General features: G+C 42.1%; 2 protein-coding genes across 3 annotated transcripts; both read left to right on the forward strand.

Annotated features, from left to right (window-relative positions):
• Nucleotides 1–4,919: 4,919 nt before the first annotated feature.
• On the forward strand, nt 4,920–17,435 carry mtmr7a (myotubularin related protein 7a). The gene is made up of 14 exons (XM_062393783.1): nt 4,920–5,204; nt 5,508–5,630; nt 6,469–6,631; nt 6,920–7,077; nt 8,064–8,192; nt 9,739–9,873; nt 10,105–10,237; nt 11,827–11,936; nt 13,923–14,048; nt 14,407–14,456; nt 14,527–14,727; nt 14,932–15,066; nt 15,249–15,375; nt 15,499–17,435. Exons 1-14 carry the CDS (start codon nt 5,181–5,183, stop codon nt 15,838–15,840), a joined length of 1,956 nt encoding a protein of 651 aa, XP_062249767.1. The 5' UTR covers nt 4,920–5,180; the 3' UTR covers nt 15,841–17,435.
• Nucleotides 17,436–18,553: 1,118 nt separating this feature from the next.
• On the forward strand, nt 18,554–25,006 carry cnot7 (CCR4-NOT transcription complex, subunit 7). 2 transcript variants are annotated; one of them, XM_062393662.1, is made up of 8 exons: nt 18,554–18,727; nt 20,447–20,477; nt 20,620–20,743; nt 21,541–21,734; nt 21,911–22,072; nt 22,720–22,864; nt 22,984–23,094; nt 23,745–25,006. In XM_062393662.1, exons 3-8 carry the CDS (start codon nt 20,627–20,629, stop codon nt 23,874–23,876), a joined length of 861 nt encoding a protein of 286 aa, XP_062249646.1. In that variant the 5' UTR covers nt 18,554–18,727; nt 20,447–20,477; nt 20,620–20,626; the 3' UTR covers nt 23,877–25,006. The 2 variants fall into 2 exon arrangements, with proteins under 2 accessions (XP_062249646.1, XP_062249645.1); XM_062393661.1 differs by lacking the exon at nt 20,447–20,477 and having other exon boundaries at nt 18,555–18,727.
• The last annotated feature ends 204 nt before the right edge of the window (nt 25,007–25,210 follow it).

Raw genomic sequence — 25,210 nt, forward strand, 5'->3', positions numbered from 1 at the left:
TGCTGATTGGTCAATGGAGGGTGGACAGGCTATGGTGCTGTGGGGGGGTTAAGTCCCCTTAATGGAAGACAGGTATTGCTCAATGTCCCCTGAGCTATTGGACCCATGGACATTGCAAAATCAATAACACGGCTCCCCACCAAAAGCCCGGACTCTCCATAGCAACTTCAGTCACAGGTTAGAGTGCCTGTAGTAGAAGAAAAAGTCAAAATGTTTCTGCTAAACACCGCCTGCGAAGTACAACTGAGGCTGAGTTTGCAGCAGCGAGTGTTTCTGCCCAGACCAGATCAAACTAGCTTAAGACCTCAGTGGGAAGGTGGCAGCTGGCCCCGAGAAACACCGTCCAATCCACAGACCGGAGAAGACACAGCATGGCAACAGCCAGCTCCCTCTGTTTGTCCATCCAGCCGACCGGCCACATATCATGGCCGATCACCCACCAAATCTTGGCTGCAGAGGCTGATTATCTGACCTGCATGCTGATGGCAAAGCGAAATGGTTTCCTTGATGGTGGGCTGACTCAAGACACTAATGCTGAAATACTACCTACATTTAATATGAATACAGCCAAAGGTTTACACTGATCCAATATGGCTGCCATCAAATTACTCAAAATTAAAAAATTGAAAGTTTCACATTTCAACTAGTCCCTCTTGTGAGACGCTCCAAGACACCAAAACTGGTGAATCAATTAATCCACTTGTAACACACATGTAATCTGAGATATTCATTGCGAAAAACATATTTGCATTCCATCTTTGACAAGTTCTCTGAACAAAATTCACTAAATAACACTTTTAAATTTTTCTAATAATGCTTTAATATCCTGTAAGACAAAAATACTTACTTTTGGAAGGAGCATGAAGTGTCTTAACATGCAGGTCGTCACTGTAACCATGGAAATGTGGACAGAAGTCCCTGGCTCACTGTATTTTATTGTTGACCTGCGCTAATTGTGTGAAGCCAATTGAATGCATTTGCCCTCCAATGGTTGAGTGACCTTGCTCCAAAAACGTGGATATGGTCAACAGATTGAGTGGTGTTTGCCTTGCGGACAGCGGGGTCGCACGCTCCAGTTAACACTGGTGTCACCAGGAAATGTTAGAGTGAACAATTACAGATAAGTCAAGACAGCAGGAGTGACCTCTGCGTTAAAAACAGACGTTGTTGGGCCAGGAGGATACTTAGACCTCAGGTAACTGGATGAGCGATATACTACAAGATGAGCTGAGATAACCTGGAATAATGAGCAACGATAACATCCAATCCCTTCCGTGGATATTGTTTAAGAAGAAACTACAGGTTGAATTAAGACAGTGGTTTCTGGCCATTTAAAAGGGAAACAAATTGAGATTTTGAGCTTGAAGTCATAATGTTACGCAAATATTTCCGTAGTTATAGGCTAACTGTCATTTAACTAGGAGAATATCAGTAGATCAGTCTGCCACCTGTGATTAAATGAGAATTGTGGAGCATCTTGCTGAGTTTTACTTCGGTATAGGTTTTACAAACAAGGAAATGTTTAGTCTCTTGTCACATCAGCACCACATTATCAAATGTATCGGGAGTTTGAAACGAATGTGCAAGTTACTGTATATATTCTGAAGAAAGACTCTTTTATGGAGGAGGAAATGTATGGTAATCATCGACTGTTAGGTTGTCCTTGTTTACTCTAACTTCATCTTCTTCAGTCTTACTAATCATAAAAAGTACAAAGACAGACCAGTGTAAAAGTAGTAATTTTTTTTTGGTGCTCAGGAGACCTGGATGAGCCCTGGTTTAGCTCTTGAATTCAAAGTCGTGGCCCAAAGCCTCTTCATATTACATTTGTGCCTGAAGCCTGAAGACATTACCTGATCTTAGTTTGAGTTAATACTCTTTTTATTAGTTAGGGGGATGCAGCATTATCTATGGACGAATTGATCGTAATTAGGGAAAGTTCCCTGTCCCTGCTCCTCTAAAAGTGATTTCCTGTCAGGTCCTTGAATGTTTTTGTGTGGTGGGTCCGACTCTGGGAAAAAAACACTACATTTCAAAGAATTAAACTCTAAAACTATGACCTTTCATTGTTTAGGAAACTAGGGGTCAAACATTTGAATGTGGGTGAATGGCTTATATCTTGATATCTATTGTGTATATATCTGGCAACTGAAACAGATTACTTTATAAATGATCTGAGATGTCCAAAAATCATTTGGCCTGTGGGCTATTTGTGGCCTCGGGCTGACCTCTAAAGTCTCTGGGGATATAATGACTCTTTCAAAAGTGAATTCCAAACTGAGGAAGATAAAACATGGGTTACAATAAAACTGTCTGAACTGGCTGCACATGAAATTCCACTGATTTAAAAGTCTTAACAAATACTTCTATTCAATCCATCCTTCTACCCTGTCACGTTCATTTCAGATATGAGGCAATTACTTGTACAACACATGTACCAATGGATAAATCCGATACAGTATGAGCCATAAACCTATATAATTTCATTCATCATAATCACATGATCTGGTTTCTCAACTAAGCAGGGGGAGAGTATTTGATCCAAGTGACCAGAGCTTTTGTTTATAATAAATCGTGAATACAGAACAGTAAGGCATCAGTAAGTCAATCACCTCTGACAAGTTGAATTATTCACTGTTATTGGGTTTTTTTTTTAAATGAAGTTCAACCAAATACTATGAAGACGTCAGAGGAACTTAAACTAAAACATGGATGTACACATAAAGAATGTGTGTGCATCCAATTCAAAATCATGTGGATTCATGTGTTGTCTGCACAGGGGAGCCTCTCAAAATAGCTCCACACTGTGATGATCAGTGATATATGCTCAGTGCCAGAATGTACAACGCTGTATCGCAAAAATTCAGACTTAAATAACATTTGAAAGTCTCTGCTGACCAACTGAACATCTGGGGCTGATTGCTAAATTATACCAGGGTCATGTTCAATCTAAAAACAGTGTGTACTGGTTTTATTATGGTTTATATGTTTTACAGAATTAATAACATGGTGTTTCCCTGAAATTATGTAAAAGTACTATATAGTAAACCCTATCAGCGTTTCCCACAGAATTAATTCCATCTATGACGGTAACAGGGTATATGTACAAATGCATGAAGGTCACTGTCACGCACAACAGATTAAGAGTGACAGGTACACAGGCTGAAGAGTGAAAGACAAGTTATTATGTGAGAGAATAACCTGCACTGCTTGCCGCAATGGAAGCTGTGACGTCTGACTGCATGGATGGTACAAACGTTGCGGACAACAGCGCGATGTAGCGTGACAGCTCAGGCAGCTCACACCAAGTCCAAGATCTCATTTATTATGATGAGAAGTGCGAAGACAAAATTTGGTTCATGAGGGTTAGGGTCAGGGTTATATGGCAGGACTTTTTCTACTTACCTCCACACCAGCACTCTGAGACAAATCTACAGACTCACAGGCCAATCAAGGGGCAGCCACTGCACAGAGCTGGCCACCACAGTTAGGCCTGCAAGGCTACTCACATACTCATAGAACTTGAGTTATACAGTGTCCACCTTATATTTTGTGCATGCTCCGTTCAACCAGATAAGGTAAATCCAGCATTGCCAATGTTGATCATGCAATGACTTATAGCCTGTTACAGTGACACTTATCATCAGTCTTTAAATATTTGCATCACAACGTCATAGGTGGTTGCAGTCAATAAATAGGACAAGATCTGCTGATGTCAAAGCACATTAGAGAGCACAGCACACACAAATAGGACAGTGTGTTACAGACTTTGAAGCACCCTTCCTCTAGTCTGATGGATGTGTCACATTTGTTACCCAATCTTCAACCCTGCGGGGCCAGGTGTTCAACTGCAATTTGTAAGTGGGGAACACGCCCCCTACCTCTGTAAAGGTGTTTCCTACAGTGTATCGCTCAGGAGGGCAGGACCCCTCCACCATTCTCAAGAAACCAAAGCATGAAGCTAGTTGTCACATTAGAATGTGAATTGATTTCTGAAAAATAATGACAAGTATGCATTGTTACAATTTGGAAACATCTTGATACAACACAAAAGTGTAATAAAAAAAATCACTTTTATTATAAAATAATAAAATCCACATTACAAGATATTGATCTGTTTTTTTCACAATGACAGGCTCTTTGATGGTCACAGACCATTAACCTTTTAACCATATAAACCATACACTGTTTATAAAAATGGATGACTTGAGAGCTCCCAAAAGAGAAGCAAAATCATCTTGATCTCTAGTTGCAGTGTAAGTCATAAACATCCTCCACATTAGTGAATTGGGCATGGGCCAAACTAAAAAGACAAAGTTCAGGTCAAAACACGTTTTCTTTAATTATGCAATGTTTTTGTTGTTAAGCACTTTGAGCTTTCTTAATATTTATTTTATTGTGACTGGTCTGCTATTGTTCTATCTTCTATGATTTAAGTTGCAGCTGCTAGGGAAATACTTCTTAAAGAAAATCTTTGTTACACTCAGTCAGCTGTCATTACCAAGTGGTTTTAATCATGTGTAGATTCAGTTTTATTCACGTGGTGCTTTTACTTTTATCTTGTTCATTTTGTAATATTTGCTGTAAAGCCCTTCTAATGAAAGGCATATATGAAAGGTGTATTATCATTTCAGCTGGTACCCCAGGTATGAATCTTATAATCTAATAAAAACCACAGCCTGTATACATCATCTATTTATTTTTTTAAGTAAAAACCAGTCAAGTAATTATCTTCAGCAAGTAACTCCCACTATCGCTAGATCCATTTAAACTAGCTTGATTAGCATCACAATAAACCCCTTCCTGACTGGATAATGTGCTGTGACACTTTGTTTCTCTGAACTGAGGGAAGTTAACACCTGGTACTACTCACATTCGGGGAACATTTGATAGTAAACACATGTGGTCAGCAGCCTGAGATGACCTTTAGCATTTAGCTCCGGCTTGGCACCGGGCGGGCTTTAGGACCCTGCGGTGTGTGTGGTGAAGACAGGTCAGCCAAGAGCAATGTTATGGTGGTTTTTCACCTTTTTATTTACCGTCTGTGTGTTTTCACCTATGGTTTTCACCTGAGCTGCTGCAGGAACCAGATGAACCCTTGAGTCTGGGCCACGACACACTGACACCCCGCCGTTCACATGCTGCACTGCTGCTAGCTGCGGCTCTTCCCTCCGCTGCTGATGGAGCACATCCGACTACCGAAGGTAAAGCCGCGGAGCTCACTGCAGTGATTCGACACCATGTTACCACTGAGCCTCAGTCACACAACACCAACCTCCATGTGTGCCCCGCGGGTCATTCACTTTTAATGTGCATAATTAATACAATACAAACAGTGTAATGGGGGACTGGTGTGTCGGGCCACGTAGGCAGCAGGCTCCTCCTGCCGCTATCAGCTACATGTCACTGTGTGTGTTTGTGCGTGTGTGTGTGTGTATCAGTGCATCTGTTTCACAAACATATGAATCATTTGCTGAGCATGTTTGATGCCGTTCCTCCTCCTCTAGGTGGAGAATGTCAAGCTGCTGGACAGACTGTCTCCCAGGAGGAGCAGGGTGGGGACCCTCTACCTGACAGCCACACACTCCATCTTTGTCGAGAACGAGGCTGGGGTGCGCAATGAAACATGGGTAATCGTCAGCTTAGGACACTGCAAATACCTTCTGTGCAGCTACGCATCATGATGAGCACGTTAAGCTACATATAGGGATTAAGATACCATACACAATGACAGTCCCTTTATGCAAACCATCATTCACAGCATCCAGATATCTATTTGGATCTACACCTAATTTCTCACACTCATAAATACCAGCTTCCTTAACATGCCTGGTTGTTTTCATCAAGCTACATGAATAACACTCTTTGAAATCAACAAAGAATAAAAAAAATTGCCAAATCTGCTATGTTACAGAAATTCAAAAAATAATTCAGATCTCACGACTGATCCGGATCCACAACAAAATTGAATGGGTGCCTCCCTGATCTATACCACATCCATGCATAGTTCCATGGAAATCCATCCTGTAGTGTAATCCTGCTGATTATCAGACAAAGAAACAAACAGATGAAAGCGTATCCTCCTTATTTGGAGTAATAAATCCTTTAGTCCTAATTTTGCCGACTACGGCCAGTGCCTAGAGGTATTATATTTTCGGGTTTACGTCCTTCCTTCTGTCTATCCCATTCTCGAGAACGCAATATATCTGAGTCATGTCTTTAGCAGCTATTAATGGAGGAGAAGAAGTTGTGTTTTTCATTGGGTGATCAGGACTGCATTGTCATTTAGGACAAAGCGGTTCTACAGTCAAATTTTTCACTGGAGGGCTGTTGAAACACAAGTCACACTTATGAGTGAGCGCTGTCCAGCATAATCCTAACAGTCAAACAAACAAACACAGATGAAAACATAACCTCCTTGGCAGAGGTATCAAAGTATTTTCTTGTCTCTGTGTGATCTCACTCCAGGTGCTTCACAGTTTGGTGTGCAGTGTGGAGAAACACGCCGCCACGGCCTCAGGATCTGCTCTACTCATCCACTGCAAGAACTTCCAGGTTCTTCATATTGTCATCCCTCGTGAGCGGGAGTGTCAGGATGTTCTCCTGTCACTGCAGCGTCTCTCCCAGCCAGGTGAGCAGTGGTATGACACCAGCAGAGGACTGATTCTGTGATGTTCTTACATTAGAGCCCAGTCAATACGGCAGAGGATCATTATTATTGTGGCTGATTTACAGCTACACATGTGTTGGATTAAACATCCTGCCTCTCACATAAGTAGTTTTCTCCATAGTATCTGTGTCAACTTCAAAATGCAGCCATGTTCAGCCTCTACTTTTCCTTTCTCTCTGTTTTGCAACACTTCATTCTTTCTAATTGCAAAAAAAACCTTAAACTGAGAGCGTGTCTTGTGTGTTGCAGTGAGTTACGCTGAGCTGTATTGCTTCTCCTACAAGCCCAACGTTGACGAGAAGGAGAGGCGGCAGGAATGGGACTTCTTTGACCTAAAGTCTGATTACAGCAGAATGGGCCTCCCAAACTCCCTGTGGAAGCTCTCCCCCATCAATCGACACTACAAGGTCACTGAGCCGACATCGATGACCAGTTGCAGCTTTCCATCCAAATATGGACTTCTCTATCATACAGAGACTATCTCTCCACACAAATACATATTCCATATGTTCGGGAATGACCCCCACCTGGCAGATTACATGAATAATTATTTAAGACACACCGGTAGAATTGGCACGCACCAGTATATAAATCCCAGATGTGCGTGATTACTCAGATTTCTCCACTGACCTTTTCAGACGTGGATTCAGCAGAGATTAGAGATACAATTTAGAGATCTATTCACAAGACACAAAAGCATTTAAATCTGCTGCCTGGTGCAGGTGAGAGCTGGTCTTCGGCTCCTCTCAGGGCTGCTGTCCCCTCTCGTGTGTGGGTTGGTTGACAGGATAAAAGGAGAAAAGCACTGTGAAGCTCTGGCAGTCATCCAGCGCACAGAGGGCATATTGCATGGCGGTGCCCGCTGATGCGTGAAACTGGCGTGGTATGGGGAGCTGGTTTTGCATGCCTCTCAGTTTTAGGTATTGTCTATGGTCTCCAAACCCCCAACAGATCCGGTGGCCCAGTTTTCAGTGGCCAGGGTTTGGTTGCCACCAAAAACCTGTCACTAGCCTTGTGTCTGGCGGGCTAGCTCCACTGGCCCTTCACCCCTGTGGTTGCGGGTCTTGGCGTCTTGCAAAGCAAGCGACGCTCCAAGTAGACCCTTGCGCCGGAGCATGAAATGGCTGCAGACAGTGTCTGACCCTCCTGCAAGCTCAGGGGTGTGTTAACAATGTACCTATTGTAAATAGTTTCTTTGTAGCACTGGCTCATCGGGTACACCATTAGAGCACTGGTAGTGTGATTGGGGTTCTGAGACTGCTCTGCTTCTTCGCATATGAAATATGTACAGTATCTGGGTGGAGAGATAGTCTTGACATAATAGAGAACAACGTTTACTATGTAACCTACGGATCTCGGTTGCTTACTTTTTTGTATCGTTATGTTTTTCAAGGTGAGTGACACTTACCCTGCTGACCTCTTTGTACCTGAGTCTGCCTCACCTCCGATCATCGTAGGGAGCTCCAAGTTCAGAAGCAGAGGCCGATTTCCCACTCTGTCGTACTACTCCAAAGAAAATCATGTAAGTCGACTTCGTACATTTTTTCTTTATTCTCCATATGCTTCTCACGATAACTAATGCTATGATTAACACAGGAGTGGTATGAACTGAATGTATTTGGTTTAACAATATCATGGGTAGCACTGTCAGCTCACAGGAAGAAGGTTACTGGTTCAGCCGTGCTCTTTACATGTGGAGTTTGCATGTTCTCCCTGTTGGTGTCTGTAGGCTTTCTCTGGGTACTCCTACAAAACCATGCAGATTAGGTTAATTAAAGAAATAAGGTGTGAATCTGAGTTTTCATTGTAATTTGTCTCTGTTTGTTGGCCCTGTGATTAACTGGTTTAACTGTGTAGATAATGGATGGATGGAAATATCACATAACATAATTTTAGCAAACCCTGCTCTGCTACTTTTTATTGAAATCAATATTAATTCTCAGTATCACTCTTCCTTTAAAAAAAGCTAAACTTGGCTTCACAAAAGTTCCAAGACAGAAAGTCAGATTTTAAAGTCATGAAGCCCCAAAGTAAACATGAAGCCACTGCTGTTGAGTCACTGATGCTGCCCGCAGATGTTTTCTTGCCATGTTTAACTGTTGGGCCTTAAATATTTATATCCCCTCATTCCATTTTCCAACTACACATCCGATATAGACACTAAACCTGAAATGGTAAATGGTCTGCATTCATATAGGGCTTTAAACCACAGGTTATATTCATCCACTCCTGTACACATTCATAGAGCACTCCTCAATCACACAAACTCAATACTGATGGTCCATCACAGGCAATCAGGGGTTCAGTATCTTGCCCCACCTGAGCCCCAATCTGATATTGTACTGATGGTACAGAAGAATCCCCAAGACTCTGGATGTGGTTTCTAATTTCTAGTCACAAGGACAGTTAATGCGAAAATATGTGAAGCAAAACGAAGCACAACATACGGTTTTAATAAATTTGTTCCCCATGAGCAGACTACTAGTTCTGTAGCTGTTTGTCGCTGCTAATATTGTCAAATCACATCAGAGGTATATGACAATATTTATGAGGGGAAAAGCAAGACAAATGTCCAGTCAGCGATTACATCAGAATATGCATCATTGTCACCGTCTACAACTCGGCTACAATGATTCATATTTGTGTATTTTTATAAAATGGTAAGCCTGAACCTTCATCATTTGTCCTATTAATCCCTGAATGGACAGTTGGGAGTGCTTTATGTGTGTAAGGTCAGATTCCCAGGGTTGATGGTCCTGGGTGTGGAGGTCAGCTCCTACAGAGGGACTCCACTCAAGTTCATGAGCCAGAAGGGAGAGTCACGCAGCAACCTCTGGCTTTCTCCCTTGTGACTCCTAAATGTAGATACGAGAAACTGTGTGGTTGATTCATTTAAATCAAACATTCAGGGGAAGATACAGCACTGTGAATTTGTATTCGTCCTGATTCTCACATATTGGATTTCCTTTCATATTTTGCTCTAAATGTCGTGCAAAATAATAATTTTACTTAAAATCGACTGCTGGGCGTGTAAACATTCCTGCATGAAACCTCTTGCCTCCTACCAGGCTGCCATCTGCCGCAGCAGCCAGCCTCTGTCAGGTTTCAGCGCTCGGTGCCTGGAGGATGAACAGATGCTGGAGGCCATCTTGAGGTCCAATCCCCGCAGCGACTTCATGTATGTGGTGGACACCAGGCCTAAGGTGAGCCCCTTGTGCCCTGTGAAAATACAAGTCCTACAGTACGATGCTGTGTGTTCAGGTGGCCTTTATTTTCCAAACTGTGTTCAGCCAGCTGGTCCTGCATGCAGCAAAAGCATTTGAAAACATCCTGGTTGTTTGATAACTGAACCATGGTCAAAATTATATAATTTGTGTGATACCATACTTTTGTATTATTTTACACTTAAAACTACCAATCTTGTGTTTTTCCAGCTGAATGCGATTGCAAACCGAGCTGCAGGAAAAGGCTATGAAAATGAAGACAACTACTCCAACATTAAATTCCAGTTCATCGGCATCGAGAATATCCACGTTATGAGAAACAGCCAACAAAAGATGCTAGAAGGTAATTATCATGTTCTCACGCTGAGTTTAAATTGATGTCCTATGGACACCGTTTGGAGACAGATGTGACAGATGTGCATTTTATCACTGAGTCAGAAATGTCCTCATATCACACATCTCGCATTGCAGTGCCTGTTTAAATTTGCTGCTTCTTCCATTACTAGAGCAAGGCAGGACCTCATGCAACCCCTGTGGCTTTCATATGCACTCATGCAGACTGGACTGTGCTGCAATCAGACCTCAAATGAGCCCACAGGAGAATTTCTGGGTATTATGCCGGGGTGCTCCGAGGAAGACTTTGAATCCATCTGGAATTTATTTCTGAGCTATTTTGGCTTCCCAGAGTGGACAATCCGAGACCTTATCCCCCAAAGAGAGAAAGAGGGCGTGAGAATGATGTGATTTGAAGTCTGAAAAGTTATAGCTGTTCTTAGTTGTGATAACTCTTTGCCCCCTGGTAGCACAAGGGAAGTCTTAAAAGGCTGGAGACACAGTGCCTGCCCTTCGGAGCATGCCGGACTCTCTCTACCCCATCACACACTTCAATAAGATTTAGAAGACCCCCGCCTGGCAGCATTAGCGCAAGCATTTCTCCTGAGTGGAAGTAAACTCTTGTGTTACAAAACCAGAGGCTGAATGAACCTGTTCACCTGGCTGCCCTCCTGCCAGTGGCCTTGCTGTGCTTTTACAGGTCAGCAAACTGATGCATTGTCAGCGAAAACCACTTTGTCACCTCTGTGAGCGCCTTAATGAGTGAGGACAGGGTCTGAATTCTGAGTGTTAATGTGATAAATTGTCCGCAGCAAATACAATTCCAGCTGCGTAGAAATGGTTTCATGTCATTCTGCCTCTCCATGAACTCGCAAATATTTATGTTGAACCCTGAAGACGGAAAAATAAATGTAGGCTCTGCTTTCTACAAGATAAGCAAACATAATGCAGGGAGCCTTATGGTACAGGAATGGATTTGTATTTAATTATCTTTTCTGAATTGTGTTATTGTGTTTGAGTATGGCTTTACGTTGCATTAGTATTTTTTAAAGCACAATAACAAGACTGGGATTCCAGCACAGTGCAAAATATATTTGATGTGTACTTTTTTGTTTGGTCTATGTCTCATCCACTAACATGGTGGAGACAGTGTTTTCAATGGCTCAGACTGAACTGGCTAATCTAAGCAGGCAAATGTTTTGCTTATCATGATACACCATCTTTTTCGGGGCTTTTCAGCATGTTCTGGTGGTCCCTGAATTAATTTTGATTTATCTTATAGGGACCATGAATGTCTCTAAAAAATTCCATTGCAAAATGAATCCTAAAAGAAGTGGAAAGATATTTCAGTCTGGATCAAATGCGTGACTAAATTAATTATTACTGACAGGGGTCCAAATTATCCATCACATGAGAATCTGAGAGGAAGTTAGTTTTTTGAAAAACCTTGTGACCCATATTTTCCACACAGGTTCCCCCATGAATTCACTGTCATGGATGTTGTCTTTATAATGAAAGTGAACGTGTAGTTTAATAAAGTCCGGAGATCAGGTATGCTCCATGTTTCCTGCCAGTGAGACAGCTGTGTTGTGGTTACAGTGTGTGAGCTGCGTTCCCCCTCCATGTCCAACTTCCTGGAGGGCCTGGAAGGCTCAGGCTGGCTGAAGCACATCAAAGCTGTTTTGGATGCAGGCATCTTCATCGCCAAGGTCAGTCTGGAGGTTAATCCCTGCTGTCTGCTTCACCACTGCACTCAATATTAGCTTAGGTGTGTGTGGGTCTGGGAGTGAGGGTGTATTGTATCCTTCACGAGTGGTGCCGAGACCACTGTTATTGAAGTCTTCTCAAACAAGAGCACAATTCCCCTGCTGCCAAAAATGACTGTAGCATTGATTTGTTATCAAACTACTTGCTCTCAGCCTCGACCAGTCAATTACATTAGATAGTAAGTGGTTGAGGTCAGGGAATGGCTGTGGTTGGGGTCAATCAGTTCAACTCAATCTATTGTCCAACAGAAAAGGTTCTGGTATCTGAGTCACCATCTCAAAAATTGCAATTCACCAGAGGGGTATTTCATTACCTGTGAAATACAAATCCATCGGCCTAGTTTCCCAAACTGCAGCAGCAGAGACTCCAGACCTTTCTCTGACTCCGTCCTGTTACATCCATTTTCATTATTGAGTCATACACATGACGAGTCTACAGCTCGTTGTTGCATTTGTAACCAGTACTGGAGAAATTATAACATCTCAGGTATGAAATTTATTTTTCATATGTTGAATAATTGAAGGTTGCCATCCAGATTTGCTTGCTAGCACTCTTTCTTGCATTTACTGGCAGGTTTGATAGGTTTGCTACTGCAGGTTGGCGCCTCCCAGTGTTCATCAGGGGAATAGCATAAAACCAGCAGCAGGAATTTGGCCTCACACGTTATCATACAACATATAGGGCTGGGCGATAAAACAATTAGTTAGGCCCCCCGGGTTAAATTGAGCAGAACGATCCAGAGTCAGGATCCGACATCATCGATTGATAATTGTATATATTGTATTTAGAATATAGGACTAGATGGTGAGTATTCCCTGTCATTGTCAGTTCATGAGTGAAGAGGGACAGAGACAAGCAGGTGCACACACACACACAAACACACACACACACTCACACACACACACACACACACACACACACACACACACACACAGACAGAGACAGATGTTCCTCCCACAAGTTATTACTCAACACAGTGTTTTAAGTTTTGTTTTAGAAGAAGCGACGTCCAGTTTATTCAGGAACATAAATATGAATCATCAGGTTTTTATAAAGAGCTATTCTAAGTGTAAGTGAGTAAAAAACATCGGAGGAGCAAAGTCACTGGTTGACCAGCGGAGTAATGAGCCTCAGTGCAGTGGCACTGATTTAACATAAGATAAGATATACAACTTTAAAGATCCACACACCAGGGGAATTAAATTGTTACTGCTGCACAGGCACATAAGAATGAGGTAGACAAGAGAATAAAGAAATGGACAAAGGCAATAGAAAAATAAAATAAATAAATACAGAGTATGTAAATTGTATACACCTTTTCACTATGGTTTGTTTGACATGTGCCACAGGATAATTGTACGATCAAGAAAAAATCGGTTTTGTGCTTAAAAAAAAATGTTTGTAAATAAGAACATTGCACACAAACACAAATGTGGGTATTTGTAGGACTTTGGTCTGTGGTGCTAAGTGTGGACAAAAACTCAACAGATTACTGTAAACCTTTTAGACCTTCAGGGTTTGGGGGTCAACGCCTGAGGAAGCTAAACTATTGATAATGACTTTATTGATTTCATATTCACTGCAAATTGATAAATAGGATTTTCTCTGGGTATATTATCTTACAAAAGGATAACTGGCAGAAAACTTTTTTCCATGTTGAATTATTTCTAATATAACATTTCAGCTACATGATTTGAAAGAGAAAACTTTTTTTGAATCGTCATCTGAGTGTTAACGTCTTAACAGACATTAAACCAAATCCCCATTAGGCAAATATTGGTATTCTGATAACAATTCACATCTCTGTCTGGCGTAGATGAAATATGATAATGATATGTCTTAAATGTGTTAACAAGTAACTGCCTTCTAACCATTGTTTATCTTCACCACCCTGAGTTTCTTTGTGTGTGTGTGTTTGTGTGTGACAGGCTGTAGCAGAGGAGGGTGTCAGTGTCTTGGTTCACTGCTCAGACGGTTGGGACCGTACAGCCCAGGTGTGTTCAGTGGCCTGTGTGCTGCTGGATCCCTACTACAGGACCCTCAGAGGACTCATGGTACGTACTGAATCTTTCTCTTTGCTAGACTGTTACTGTCACTCACTGTATCATATAAATATATCGTAGTTGGTAGTCGTCCTCACTGGGCCTGCAAGGCTTGTTTCTTTGATCAGCTGGATTTGTGAAGGATAAGATGGAATCCGAAAAGAGCCACACTGGAAAATATGAAATGCAGTGTCTTGCTTTTTGGGAATTGCCCCTGAAGTCAGAATAAAATGAAGCCACACAGACAGTGAAAAGGTCCAGCCACTCTGCAGGGATTGACTGTGCACAATGTCTGATCCTTTAATCATGACCCCCTGGAATTAAAGATGTTCAAAAACTGTCATCTTCCCTCTGTTTGATTTGCACTTAGGTCCTCATCGAGAGAGACTGGGTCTCATTTGGACACAAGTTCACCCACAGGTGTGATTCTAAACATAAGGCGATCTGTGGACGCTTTGTTTTGATCTAACTGTACCCAACTCATCTCCAGGTGCAACCACCTGGTCGGGGACCCCAAGGAGGTGTCTCCCGTCATCGACCAGTTCCTGGAGTGCGTGTGGCAGCTGATGGAGCAGTTCCCCTGTGCCTTTGAGTTCAACGAGAGGTTCCTCATCACCATTCACAGCCACATCTATTCCTGCCAGTTCGGCAACTTTATCGGCAACAACCAGAGGGAGAGGATCGAGCTGGGGTGAGATTTAAACCTGCTGCTGCTGCCATCAGTTTCTTTTCCTTTTCACAGCTCAGACATCTGGTCTGAAAGAAGAGTGACGACTGAGGACAAGGGACAGCCAGTAGTATTTTATGTCACTGGGCTTGTACAAGTTAAGACAACTGGAAACAAAACAAAATTAACTGATTATTCTGTATTCTCAATCTGCCATTTGTCTCACAGAGTGCGTGAGAGGACTCACTCTTTGTGGAGTTATCTGTGGATGAACCGCGCAGACTTCATCAACCCCCTGTACAGGCCGGACCACAGCCAGACTCAGGGGCTCCTCCGGCCCTCTACTGCCCCCTACTGCTTCAAGTAGGTTATCACTAACAGCAACTAAAACACAGCTTAGTTTGAAATCTGGTGTACTCATGTTTGAAATACAATTCTAAGTTAAATACTTGCCCTCTGATTGTAAGAAAAATACACCGTCTGAAAGTGAAGCTTCTGTAGGGGTTAAAGGGTCTTCATCTTATCCGTAAACTTGCTCTGTATAGATTCTGGAGAGGCCTGTACAATCATTTTGACCAAGGGATGCATCCACGTCAGTCTGTAGAGGATTACCTTCGGGCCATCCAAGAGGAGACGCAGCAGCTGGAGGAGCAGCTGACCTCACACAAACAGGTAGGACCAGCGCTGTCGCTTCTAACTGCTAGTCCCACTCCCTTCTCATGAGAAAAGAAACTGCTCCAGTGGTTGTCCTGCTCATTGAAAATGTTTATACTTTATGTTCTACGTTCTCAATAGAAAATTGCTCAACTGGAGCAGGAGCATGTGTGGAGAGTCACCCAGAAGACAACCCCCTGTGATAACAGCCCCACAGCATGGGGCCTCCTTAATGATCTCACCATGGCCAACACCCCTCAGGACTACACTGGGGACTTCATCACCAGCAGCCCTGGTCAGCTGAAAACACCAGACAGCAGCCTGATCCTCCTGCCGCAGGACCTGAACAAAACTTCTGAAGCCAACCTCTCAAACGGCAGTGACCAGGAGTCAGGGATCGCTGACCTGAGCTGTCGCTCACCTCTCAGCGAGGACAGCACCAGGGATCCAGACTCAGATGAGGCTACCTACTCTGCTGCCTGAGCAAATGTAGCGTGTGGTTGGAGGCCGCAGAACAAACTCCACCTGTACATTCACCAAGTCAACTGGGTATTGGCTCACATCAGTGAAAAGTCTTTGCACTGGGTTACACAGCTGACTTGCACTTTTGTTTGCATGTTGTGCGGTGGACTCTCCCTTTTGCCACTTATATACATAATAGTTAAAGTTGTCTGCTGTAGCTGAAACATTTCATTCTTACGCCAGGGAAAGAAATTCTGAAAGTAATATGAAAGTTGAATATTGTTCAGTGTCATGTATGTTGTTTGACAGCAGACTTGACCCATCAACATAGATAGTTAAAAAAGGGGTGATGCTGATGTCATCTTAAAAAGAGTTTCCTTAAGTTAAAAGCAAACTAAGAACAATCCTGAACATTTGTCTCTATGTGTAACATTGGTGTAGAAGTATGACTGCTTTTTACTGTGGATTTCCATACACGTCATTTCATCATTTTTGCTTTAGAATGTAAACACTGTAAACGTTAAACACTGCTTCAGTAGTAGATGACAACAGCCTTATTTCCAACTAGGAAAGCATTGTTAGCTATAAAAAGATTCCGTGCCGAGAACTCAATATAAATTTTATAAAGCAATAAAAGTCAGTTGGCACAGCTCCCATTAGAAAAAAATGCTGATACATTTTTAAATAGAAACATCATAAAACTGATGAAACATTGACAATAATGTAATAAACAAGCTGTGGGGAGAAAAACATTATTCAAAAAGATTGATCTCCTGCTAAGGGTTTTGATCATTTTGTCCGACCCTGTTCTTAAGGATGTTGCACATTTTGGTCACTGCTGTTCATAGACTGCCTGGGTTCAGGATTTCCATCTGACCTGAAAGACGAGCTGTGATGCTCTTCGACACAAAGTTAAGTTTATAGGTCAGTGTCGCCATGTTTCAGTCCCACAGTTCATGTTATAAACGCACTTCGCACACCACAGTGACCTCAGCTGGTGTTTGTGGTCATTACACTACAACAACCACTGGTTAGTTGTGACTGATAAGCTCTGAATTTTTACTTAAAACAGTGACCAATCTAAAAACACTTGTCCACAATATTTCAACCCTAGATTTGTTGTGATCAAACCAAATGTTTTACCAAAGGGAAAATATTCTGCAGGTATAAAGTGGAGTCGAGGATAGAACTACTGAGCAGACGAGAGCGTGTGAACATTAATATTCTGCCGTTGAGTGACGCAGATTAGTGACTGTTTTTTTGAATATGTGTGCCATTTGTAGAATTAGGATTATGTCTAGTGTAGTACACATTTCTGTAGGTGCACTCCAATACTGCAAACGAACAAAGTACAGGTTATCCTGCGAGGCATGTTAAGAATATTTTTGTACTTTTGAACTATTTTTTTGACTAATGTAATCTTTCTTTGATGCATGTTATTTTTTTTATTTGTACAAGAGTTTGACCTTGTGTGAAAGAAAGAGCTTTATATTACTGTGTGTTTGTTCTGGTGGAGAAAGAGCCAAATTTGTCATAATGACCGAAATGCAAAGTTGTATCAGTTGTGTCAATGTTCTCGTGGTAATCAATAAATAAATATAATACTATCAGTCAAATATTTGTAATTACTCATTGTGAACATTATTCAATTTCTAAAAACACATTCTTATATATCTTTCCTGATATCCAGCCATGCAGATCATGTTGGTTTTATTCAAAGTTTCTGGATTATCTATTGATCACACTGAAGTCTTTTTGTTTGTTTTTCGTCGTTTTCTATTCTGCTTTTCCTCTCACCAGCTTTAAAGCCAAACAGGTAAACATGTCTGACATGTTTGATAATAATGAAATGTTCTGTTTACAACAGTAGTCTGGCTGCTCTACACTGCCCTCCACTTTCCCTTTGTTCTGCTCACACGTGTATTACTGCAATTTGGTCTATCTTTATCTGTACAACTAAAAAAGAAGTCAGTGTATTGTTGTAATTGTCATAATTAGGACTAAAACAGCTTCTCTGGTGTTATCAGTCAGGTTTAGTCAGTAGCAACAAAAGCTTCTCCTCACTACAGGTTCAATCTCTGTTGTTGATGAACATCTGTCCAGCTGTTCTGACCTCTAGCTTCCAATTAGGTCATCAAGGGGAAAATTTAAAAATTAAGAGAAACTTGACACTGCTGATCGACTGAATAATTTGAGTTAGGTTACATAAAACAATATCAACAAGACTGAGCGATTAAAAACCATAGGAAAATGCAGTGGATATAATTCAATACACATGTATACTTACAAAAAGAAGAAATGAAGTAAACGAAAAGGGATAAACACATGTGGTCAATCTGTAATTAAAGTGTTTATGTTCTCATAGAAAGATTGTGCTTTTTAAAGTTTGCAACCGTTCAGATCAGTTTTGCATGGTCAAATATGCTAGAAGAATTTAGGTATTTTTAGGACATTTGTTTCGATTTGGTTAAATTATTATTTTCCCAACCCTGGCTTTATGCTCTCAATTGAAATACTCAATTTGATGTATTCATTTGATAAAGTTTCAAATGCTTTATGGAAGCATTTCAAATTGTATGAGTTAAATTTCAGTAAATTAAAATGTGGATTTAATATTGGAATCATATAAATAAATATTAACATCGAAATGATTTTCAAATGAACGTCCCTAATCTTTGCTGATACACTCACGTGGAAGCAAACACACACGCGCATCACGTCTGTCCTTACGTGCTGACGCAGTGTTGTAGGCTCGGCTATGATGGCAGCCGGGGGTTGACATCGATACAATGCTCCATATAAACTATTTAAAAGTTAGCGGAACAGCCCCGACACAGTAACGTAGCACAAAGTACGAGTCTCCAGATAGCACACGCTTTAAACACACAGCCGCCCGGGCGGGGGAACGGTAAGTGATCCAGGCTCCTGGAGCTTTGCTGGAGCAAAGTGGCGCCCACTGCACACACTCACACACATATATATACCTGTGTGTGTGTATATATATATATATGTGTATGTGTGAGTGACAGTGTGTGTGTGTGCTGCTATTCGTGTCTTTCACGTGTTGCACACACTCTTCTCCATGTGTCGAGCCGCCGGTCCGCAGGAGAAGTGCTGCTGAGGGTGAAGCCAGCCTCCGACCTGAGTGCCTCACTGCCCGGCTCATGTGCAGCAGCGCTCAGCCTGTAGCATGCTAGCTGCTAACTGCTAACTGCTGAAGGGGCCTGTCTGTCTGTCTGTCTGCTGCTCTCTTTCTCTGGTCTCTGTCTGTCTCTGTGTGTCTCTCTCTGTCTGTCTGTCTGCTTCCCTCTCTCTCTGTCTATCTGTTTGTCTGTCTGTCTGCTTATCCCTCTCTCTCTCTCTGTGTGTCTCTCTCTGTCTTTCTGTCTGTCTGCTTCTCTCTCTGACTCTCTGTCTGTCTTCTTATCTCTCTGTCTTTATGTCTGTATGTCTGTCTGATTATTTCTCTCTCTCTCTGTGTCTCTCTCTGTCTGCTTCTCTCTCTCTGACTCTCTGTCTGTCTTCTTATCTCTCTGTGTATCTCTCTCTGTCTTTATGTCTGTCTGTCTCTCTATATGCCTTTCTGCCTCTGTCTAACTCTCTGTCTGCCTGTTTGTCTACTTCTCTCTCTTTCTATCTCTCTTTGTGCCTGTCAGCCTCTGTCTGTCTCTCTGCCCTTTGCTGTCTCTGTGTCTGTCTCTCTCTCTCTTTGTCGTTCACTCTCTATCTGTCACTCTCTCTGTCTGTCTGTCTCTTTCTCTCTCTGTCGTTCACTTTCTATCTGTCTCTCTCTCTCTCTCTGTCGTTCACTCTGTCTGTCTGTGTGACTCTCTGTCGTTCACTCTCTATCTGTCTCTCTCTCTGTCGTTCACTCTATCTCTCTGTCTGTCTGTCTGCTTCCCTCTCTCTCTGTCTATCTGTTTGTCTGTCTGTCTGCTTATCCCTCTCTCTCTCTCTGTGTGTCTCTCTCTGTCTTTCTGTCTGTCTGCTTCTCTCTCTGACTCTCTGTCTGTCTTCTTATCTCTCTGTCTTTATGTCTGTATGTCTGTCTGATTATTTCTCTCTCTCTCTGTGTCTCTCTCTGTCTGCTTCTCTCTCTCTGACTCTCTGTCTGTCTTCTTATCTCTCTGTGTATCTCTCTCTGTCTTTATGTCTGTCTGTCTCTCTATATGCCTTTCTGCCTCTGTCTAACTCTCTGTCTGCCTGTTTGTCTACTTCTCTCTCTTTCTATCTCTCTTTGTGCCTGTCAGCCTCTGTCTGTCTCTCTGCCCTTTGCTGTCTCTGTGTCTGTCTCTCTCTCTCTTTGTCGTTCACTCTCTATCTGTCACTCTCTCTGTCTGTCTGTCTCTTTCTCTCTCTGTCGTTCACTTTCTATCTGTCTCTCTCTCTCTCTCTGTCGTTCACTCTGTCTGTCTGTGTGACTCTCTGTCGTTCACTCTCTATCTGTCTCTCTCTCTGTCGTTCACTCTATCTCTCTGTCTGTGTGACTGTCTGTCTCTCTCTCTCTGTCTGTCTCTGTCTGCCTCTGTGCTAATATGAAGACTTCATTTAGCTCTATATAAAAGTATCACAGCAGGAGGAAGAGCAAACGGCTCAGAGACTCATTTATCCTCTTCACTACCCTCAGCATGTTGTTTCCTGCAGTTCTTATTATAAGGGTATGTATCTATTGTTGACCAGATGCCGTGTATCTGGAGATCATGTGTTCAATGGCTGCCACATTTGGTCCATCGCAGGTCAACACGTACAGGGATCAGTCTATGAACTGACCGTCTATCTTTTTCTCTTTGCATGGTGAAGTGGCACTATGCCCGCAGCTACTGTGGATCACAGCCAAAGAATATGTGAGGTTTGGGCCAACAACCTGGAGGAGGAGCTGAAGAGGATCAGACATGTCATCCGACAATACAACTACATCGCTATGGTGAGAGAACCCGTAGACACAGTTAGTCTGACACAACAGCGTTTGATACATTTTCGTCCATTGTCGATGGCCCAATATATCGGTCTCACGGATTCTGTAGTGGCCTAGCACAGATGTGTCGGTATTTGCAGGGGCGGACTTCTTGGGGGGACTGGGGGGGAGTTGATCCCTTCCATCCAGAGAGTTGTCTCCTTCAATATCATTGCGAAGAAAAGAAATGTGATATGATGCACTGATCATGTTTACAGACTATAATGCAGTAACAGGTGCAGGGTGAAGTACTAGCTAATTTACATTAGAGGTCTCCTGGAGAACAGAGACCATAAAACATACAGCAATCCTATCCTCTCTACTGCAAATGGCCAAACAGCCGACCGGCGACCACCTATCAATCCACGGTTAAGACGTATATTATGAGGAGCTAGTATTGGCTGATATCAGTATCAGGAATTTTTACCACAGTCCAGGAGTTAATGTTTTCCCCCCTGTCATTTGTTTGTTGGTTTGTTTGCTTGTAAGCAACTACGGGATAAATTAAATAACAAAAGGCCCAGTTGAAGTAGGAAGTATGGTTCACGGAAGATGCCATTAAATGTTGGTGCAGGAATTTGACTTTCCAGGGAATTATCCCAGGGTGTCGATCATTTAAAAGTATCAGGCATGTCTAAGGGACTGATTTCTCTGAGTGTGTGCAATTTGTGCAGCTTGATTGACTCCTAGGGGACTGTTGGACCTCGGTGGAGCTCCAGTGCCATTCTAGTTTACTCCACTGTGCATAATAAACTGTCTCTTTACAGGACACAGAGTTTCCGGGCGTAGTAGCCAGACCAATCGGAGAGTTCCGGAGCAACGCTGACTATCAGTACCAGCTACTGCGCTGCAATGTGGATTTGCTCAAGATAATCCAGCTGGGCCTCACGTTTATGAACGAAGAAGGGGAATATCCACCAGGGACATCAACGTGGCAGTTCAATTTTAAGTTTAACCTCACGTAAGATGAGTTTCCTGTCGCGGTCACTGAAAAAGCTGAAAAAGTATTTCAGCCCTTTTTTACACCAACAAAACACAAGCCAGCATTTTAAGCCATTCACCTGCCTCTCCATTTTTATCTTGTGTGTTTTATAATATGAATAGTAACTGTGTGGTATGCGCGGTGTGTCTCATCAGAGAGGACATGTATGCACAGGACTCCATCGAGCTCCTGACCACTTCAGGGATTCAGTTCAAGAAGCACGAGGACGAGGGCATCGAGACGCTCTACTTTGCAGAGCTGCTGATGACTTCGGGGGTGGTGCTCTGTGATGGGGTCAAGTGGCTCTCTTTTCACAGGTATTCTGCTTTGGCAACGAATTTGTTTTTGTATCTAGACTGCAACATGTGAACTCTAGAAGCTGCGCTGTCAGCAGCCAAACAAAAAAGAGTTGTTTTATTTGCTTTGTCGTAATAAGAGCTAAGATGTTACGCAGAAATGTGATTGTTTTGCCACAATTAAGAAAATAACATAGGATGAATTTACTGTTAAAATTGCTGTTCAATTACCAGTATTTACATTTACAATCTGCTGCTTAACATCTTCATTTCGCACTCAGTTTCCCACTGTGTCTCCATGGCCAATTGAGGCTAAAGATAACCAGGCTCTGGATATTAAACAAAGCTTAGGTTTCAAACATCACTGTCATCTTGTTCAGGTATTTAGAACAAACTTAAACAAACAGGCTCTAATGTCATTGTTGTTTATCTTCTTGGTTTTCTTCTTGAAGCTGTATTTCTTTAATTTGTCCTAATTGTGAATTCAGTGTTGATCTTTTGTGGATGAACTTTCTTTTAGCCACTGTTAAATACTAGTTTTAGTAAAAGTGATATCTGATCTTTGTGTAGTTATTTGCCCTTTCATGTGGCTTGGTATGCCATAAGAAAAGGAACCAGTCAGGCTTCTGACTGGTTAAGTTGTGTGCATGTGTTGGTGTGTGTTGCAGCGGCTATGACTTTGGCTACCTGATCAAGTTTCTGTCCAACGCGAACCTGCCGGAGGAGGAGGTGGACTTTTTCGAGATTCTTCGCTTGTACTTCCCGGTCATTTATGACGTGAAGTACCTCATGAAAAGTTGTAAAAACCTGAAGGTACTTTGGTAGAAATTACAGCCGTTTTATTAATACAAAGCTTGAGTGTGGCCCTCAACTTTTCCTTTGACTTCAAGTGTTGATCTCGTGAGTAAGTGGCTGTGTTTTTTCCTTTTCAGGGCGGACTTCAGGAAGTAGCTGAACAGCTGGAGCTGGAGAGGATCGGGCCACAGCATCAGGCCGGCTCCGACTCGTTACTGACAGGCATGGCTTTCTTCAAGATGAGGGAGGTGGGTATATGCACTCCTATACATTAATATGATGACATTGTGGTTTTGTGTCAGAATTGGAAAGGCACTTGGTAGAGTATAGACCTCCGACAAGGCCCAACAGTCCCCTAAACATGTCTGATTTGTTCTCACTGTGTTAGAGAAATGGGGCGGGGGGAATCCTGGATCTGCCCCCTGATCTTGATCAGACAAACTGAATGTGTTCTTTCCTGAAAGTTTCGTAGTAATCCAGCTAGTAGTTTTTGAGTAATCTTCCGACTACCAGACAGAAAAAGATATGACAAACAAACAGACAAAACATATCATCTTTGGCAGCGGTAACAAGCTCCCTGGTCACTCTCTCTCAGTCTTAGCTCGGAATTTTATTTTTTATACACTGAAACTTTACGCACTCCTCAGAGTCAAGAGTGTGGTCTGATTGTGTAATGGATAAAATGTTATGATCTACAGAGCACACAGGTCGTAGCTCACGATAGTGTGAGCGCGCACAGTAGTGTGAGCATGTGGCAAAAAACACTGCACGCACCAAGTAAGATATGTCTTTGTAATTATTATTATTATCAAATACTGTGACTCATTTAATTAGTATCATATGGATTGAACATGTGTCTGTGCTCAGTATCACGTTCTTCTAACATTGTTTTCTACAGATGTTCTTTGAGGATCATATCGACGATGCAAAGTACTGTGGTCACTTGTACGGGCTCGGCTCAGGCTCCGCCTACGTCCAGAACGGAACAGGAAATGCTTACGAAGAGGAGGCTAACAAGCAGCAGTCGTGACATCACTCCGGATACGATAAAAATGGAAGACCACGAAACATATATACTTCGTTTAGTGAGCTGTCTCTTATAGGTTCTGCTCATCTTAGATTATGATGGTCAAAAGCCAAAAGTCACAGCTGCCCTCACCACGTGCTGCTGTGTGTGTTTGTGTGTGAGTTTTGGTTTCGTCACATCTGACATGCTTGAAGAGATGGGATTTTAGTTTTCCTGAAATGTTCTGTAGAAATAATTTGCACTTTAAAAGCTCTAACCTGATTTTATATGGAAAGCTGAAAATGTTTCCGATGTCTCTCTCCTCTTTGTTGCCTCGTCTGTGTTCCCGTCTGACATCGCGAACATGTGAATCTTTACCATCATAGCAGTGGTTCTCACCAGGCTCAGCCTTAATAGTAGCTGCACTCTTATCTTTTAAAAGTTTTAATTTATTGCCCTAGTTTCCGGACACTGAACACGACACGTCACTGCGCTTCTTCTCTGTTGGTGAGAAAGGGAGTTCTTCTCTGTGAGTGTGTTCACGTGCAGATGAGTAGTTATTACGATCTTTTTCATTTGTTGATAATATTGTTGAGCTCTAATCCCACTGGGAGACGTCTCAAGCTGGTGTATTGTGCTGAAACATGTTTCCTCTGTTGTTGCTGTTTTTCAGTTGTTTTCACGAAAAGGCTCAGAATAGTTGTATATTAATATATGTAACAAGATGCATACGGTGGGTTTTGATTGAGGGGAATGTTGAGTATTTTTATTTGTGCATGAAAACACCCTCATTGACACAAGCACATATGAACATGGAGGAAATTGCCTCTTGACCAGATCTATAAAAACAATGAAAAGGCATTAAAAGAAAAACAGTCAACTTCTCTGAACTGCTCTGCTGAGGGTAAGATTTAATTTTTAATTGAAGTTAAGGATTTTTAGAGTTTAAGTGTTGTATTAAATTAAGTAAAACTATAACTTTTACTCATTGGGAGGAAAACTAACATTTGTTTTTAACGTTTCTCTCCAGTGGGGTTCATTTCACTTGTAGTTCTGGCCCTTGAATTTTGTTCTTGTTGCTTTCCAGAGTCATGCTTCTTAGACCAGTCGCATGTACTAAAATATTTTAATAGATGCTGTGTTGTTTATTAGTATCCTGAACTTCCATATAGGTGTGTTGAAGTTGTAGGTTCACGACTTATTAACCCGCCTCAGCGTCAGAAAACAACTGGGACACTTATCTTTCTCTCTGCAGCACATCTCACACTGCAAAGGAGCAAAAAGAAGAATATGCAATATAACAGGATTGTTTTCAGATTATTTTGTAAATAAAGGCTTGAAACTTTTCTACCATAAAA

Source organism: Platichthys flesus, chromosome 8, assembly GCF_949316205.1.
Source record: "Platichthys flesus chromosome 8, fPlaFle2.1, whole genome shotgun sequence".
Classification (NCBI taxonomy): domain Eukaryota; kingdom Metazoa; phylum Chordata; class Actinopteri; order Pleuronectiformes; family Pleuronectidae; genus Platichthys; species Platichthys flesus.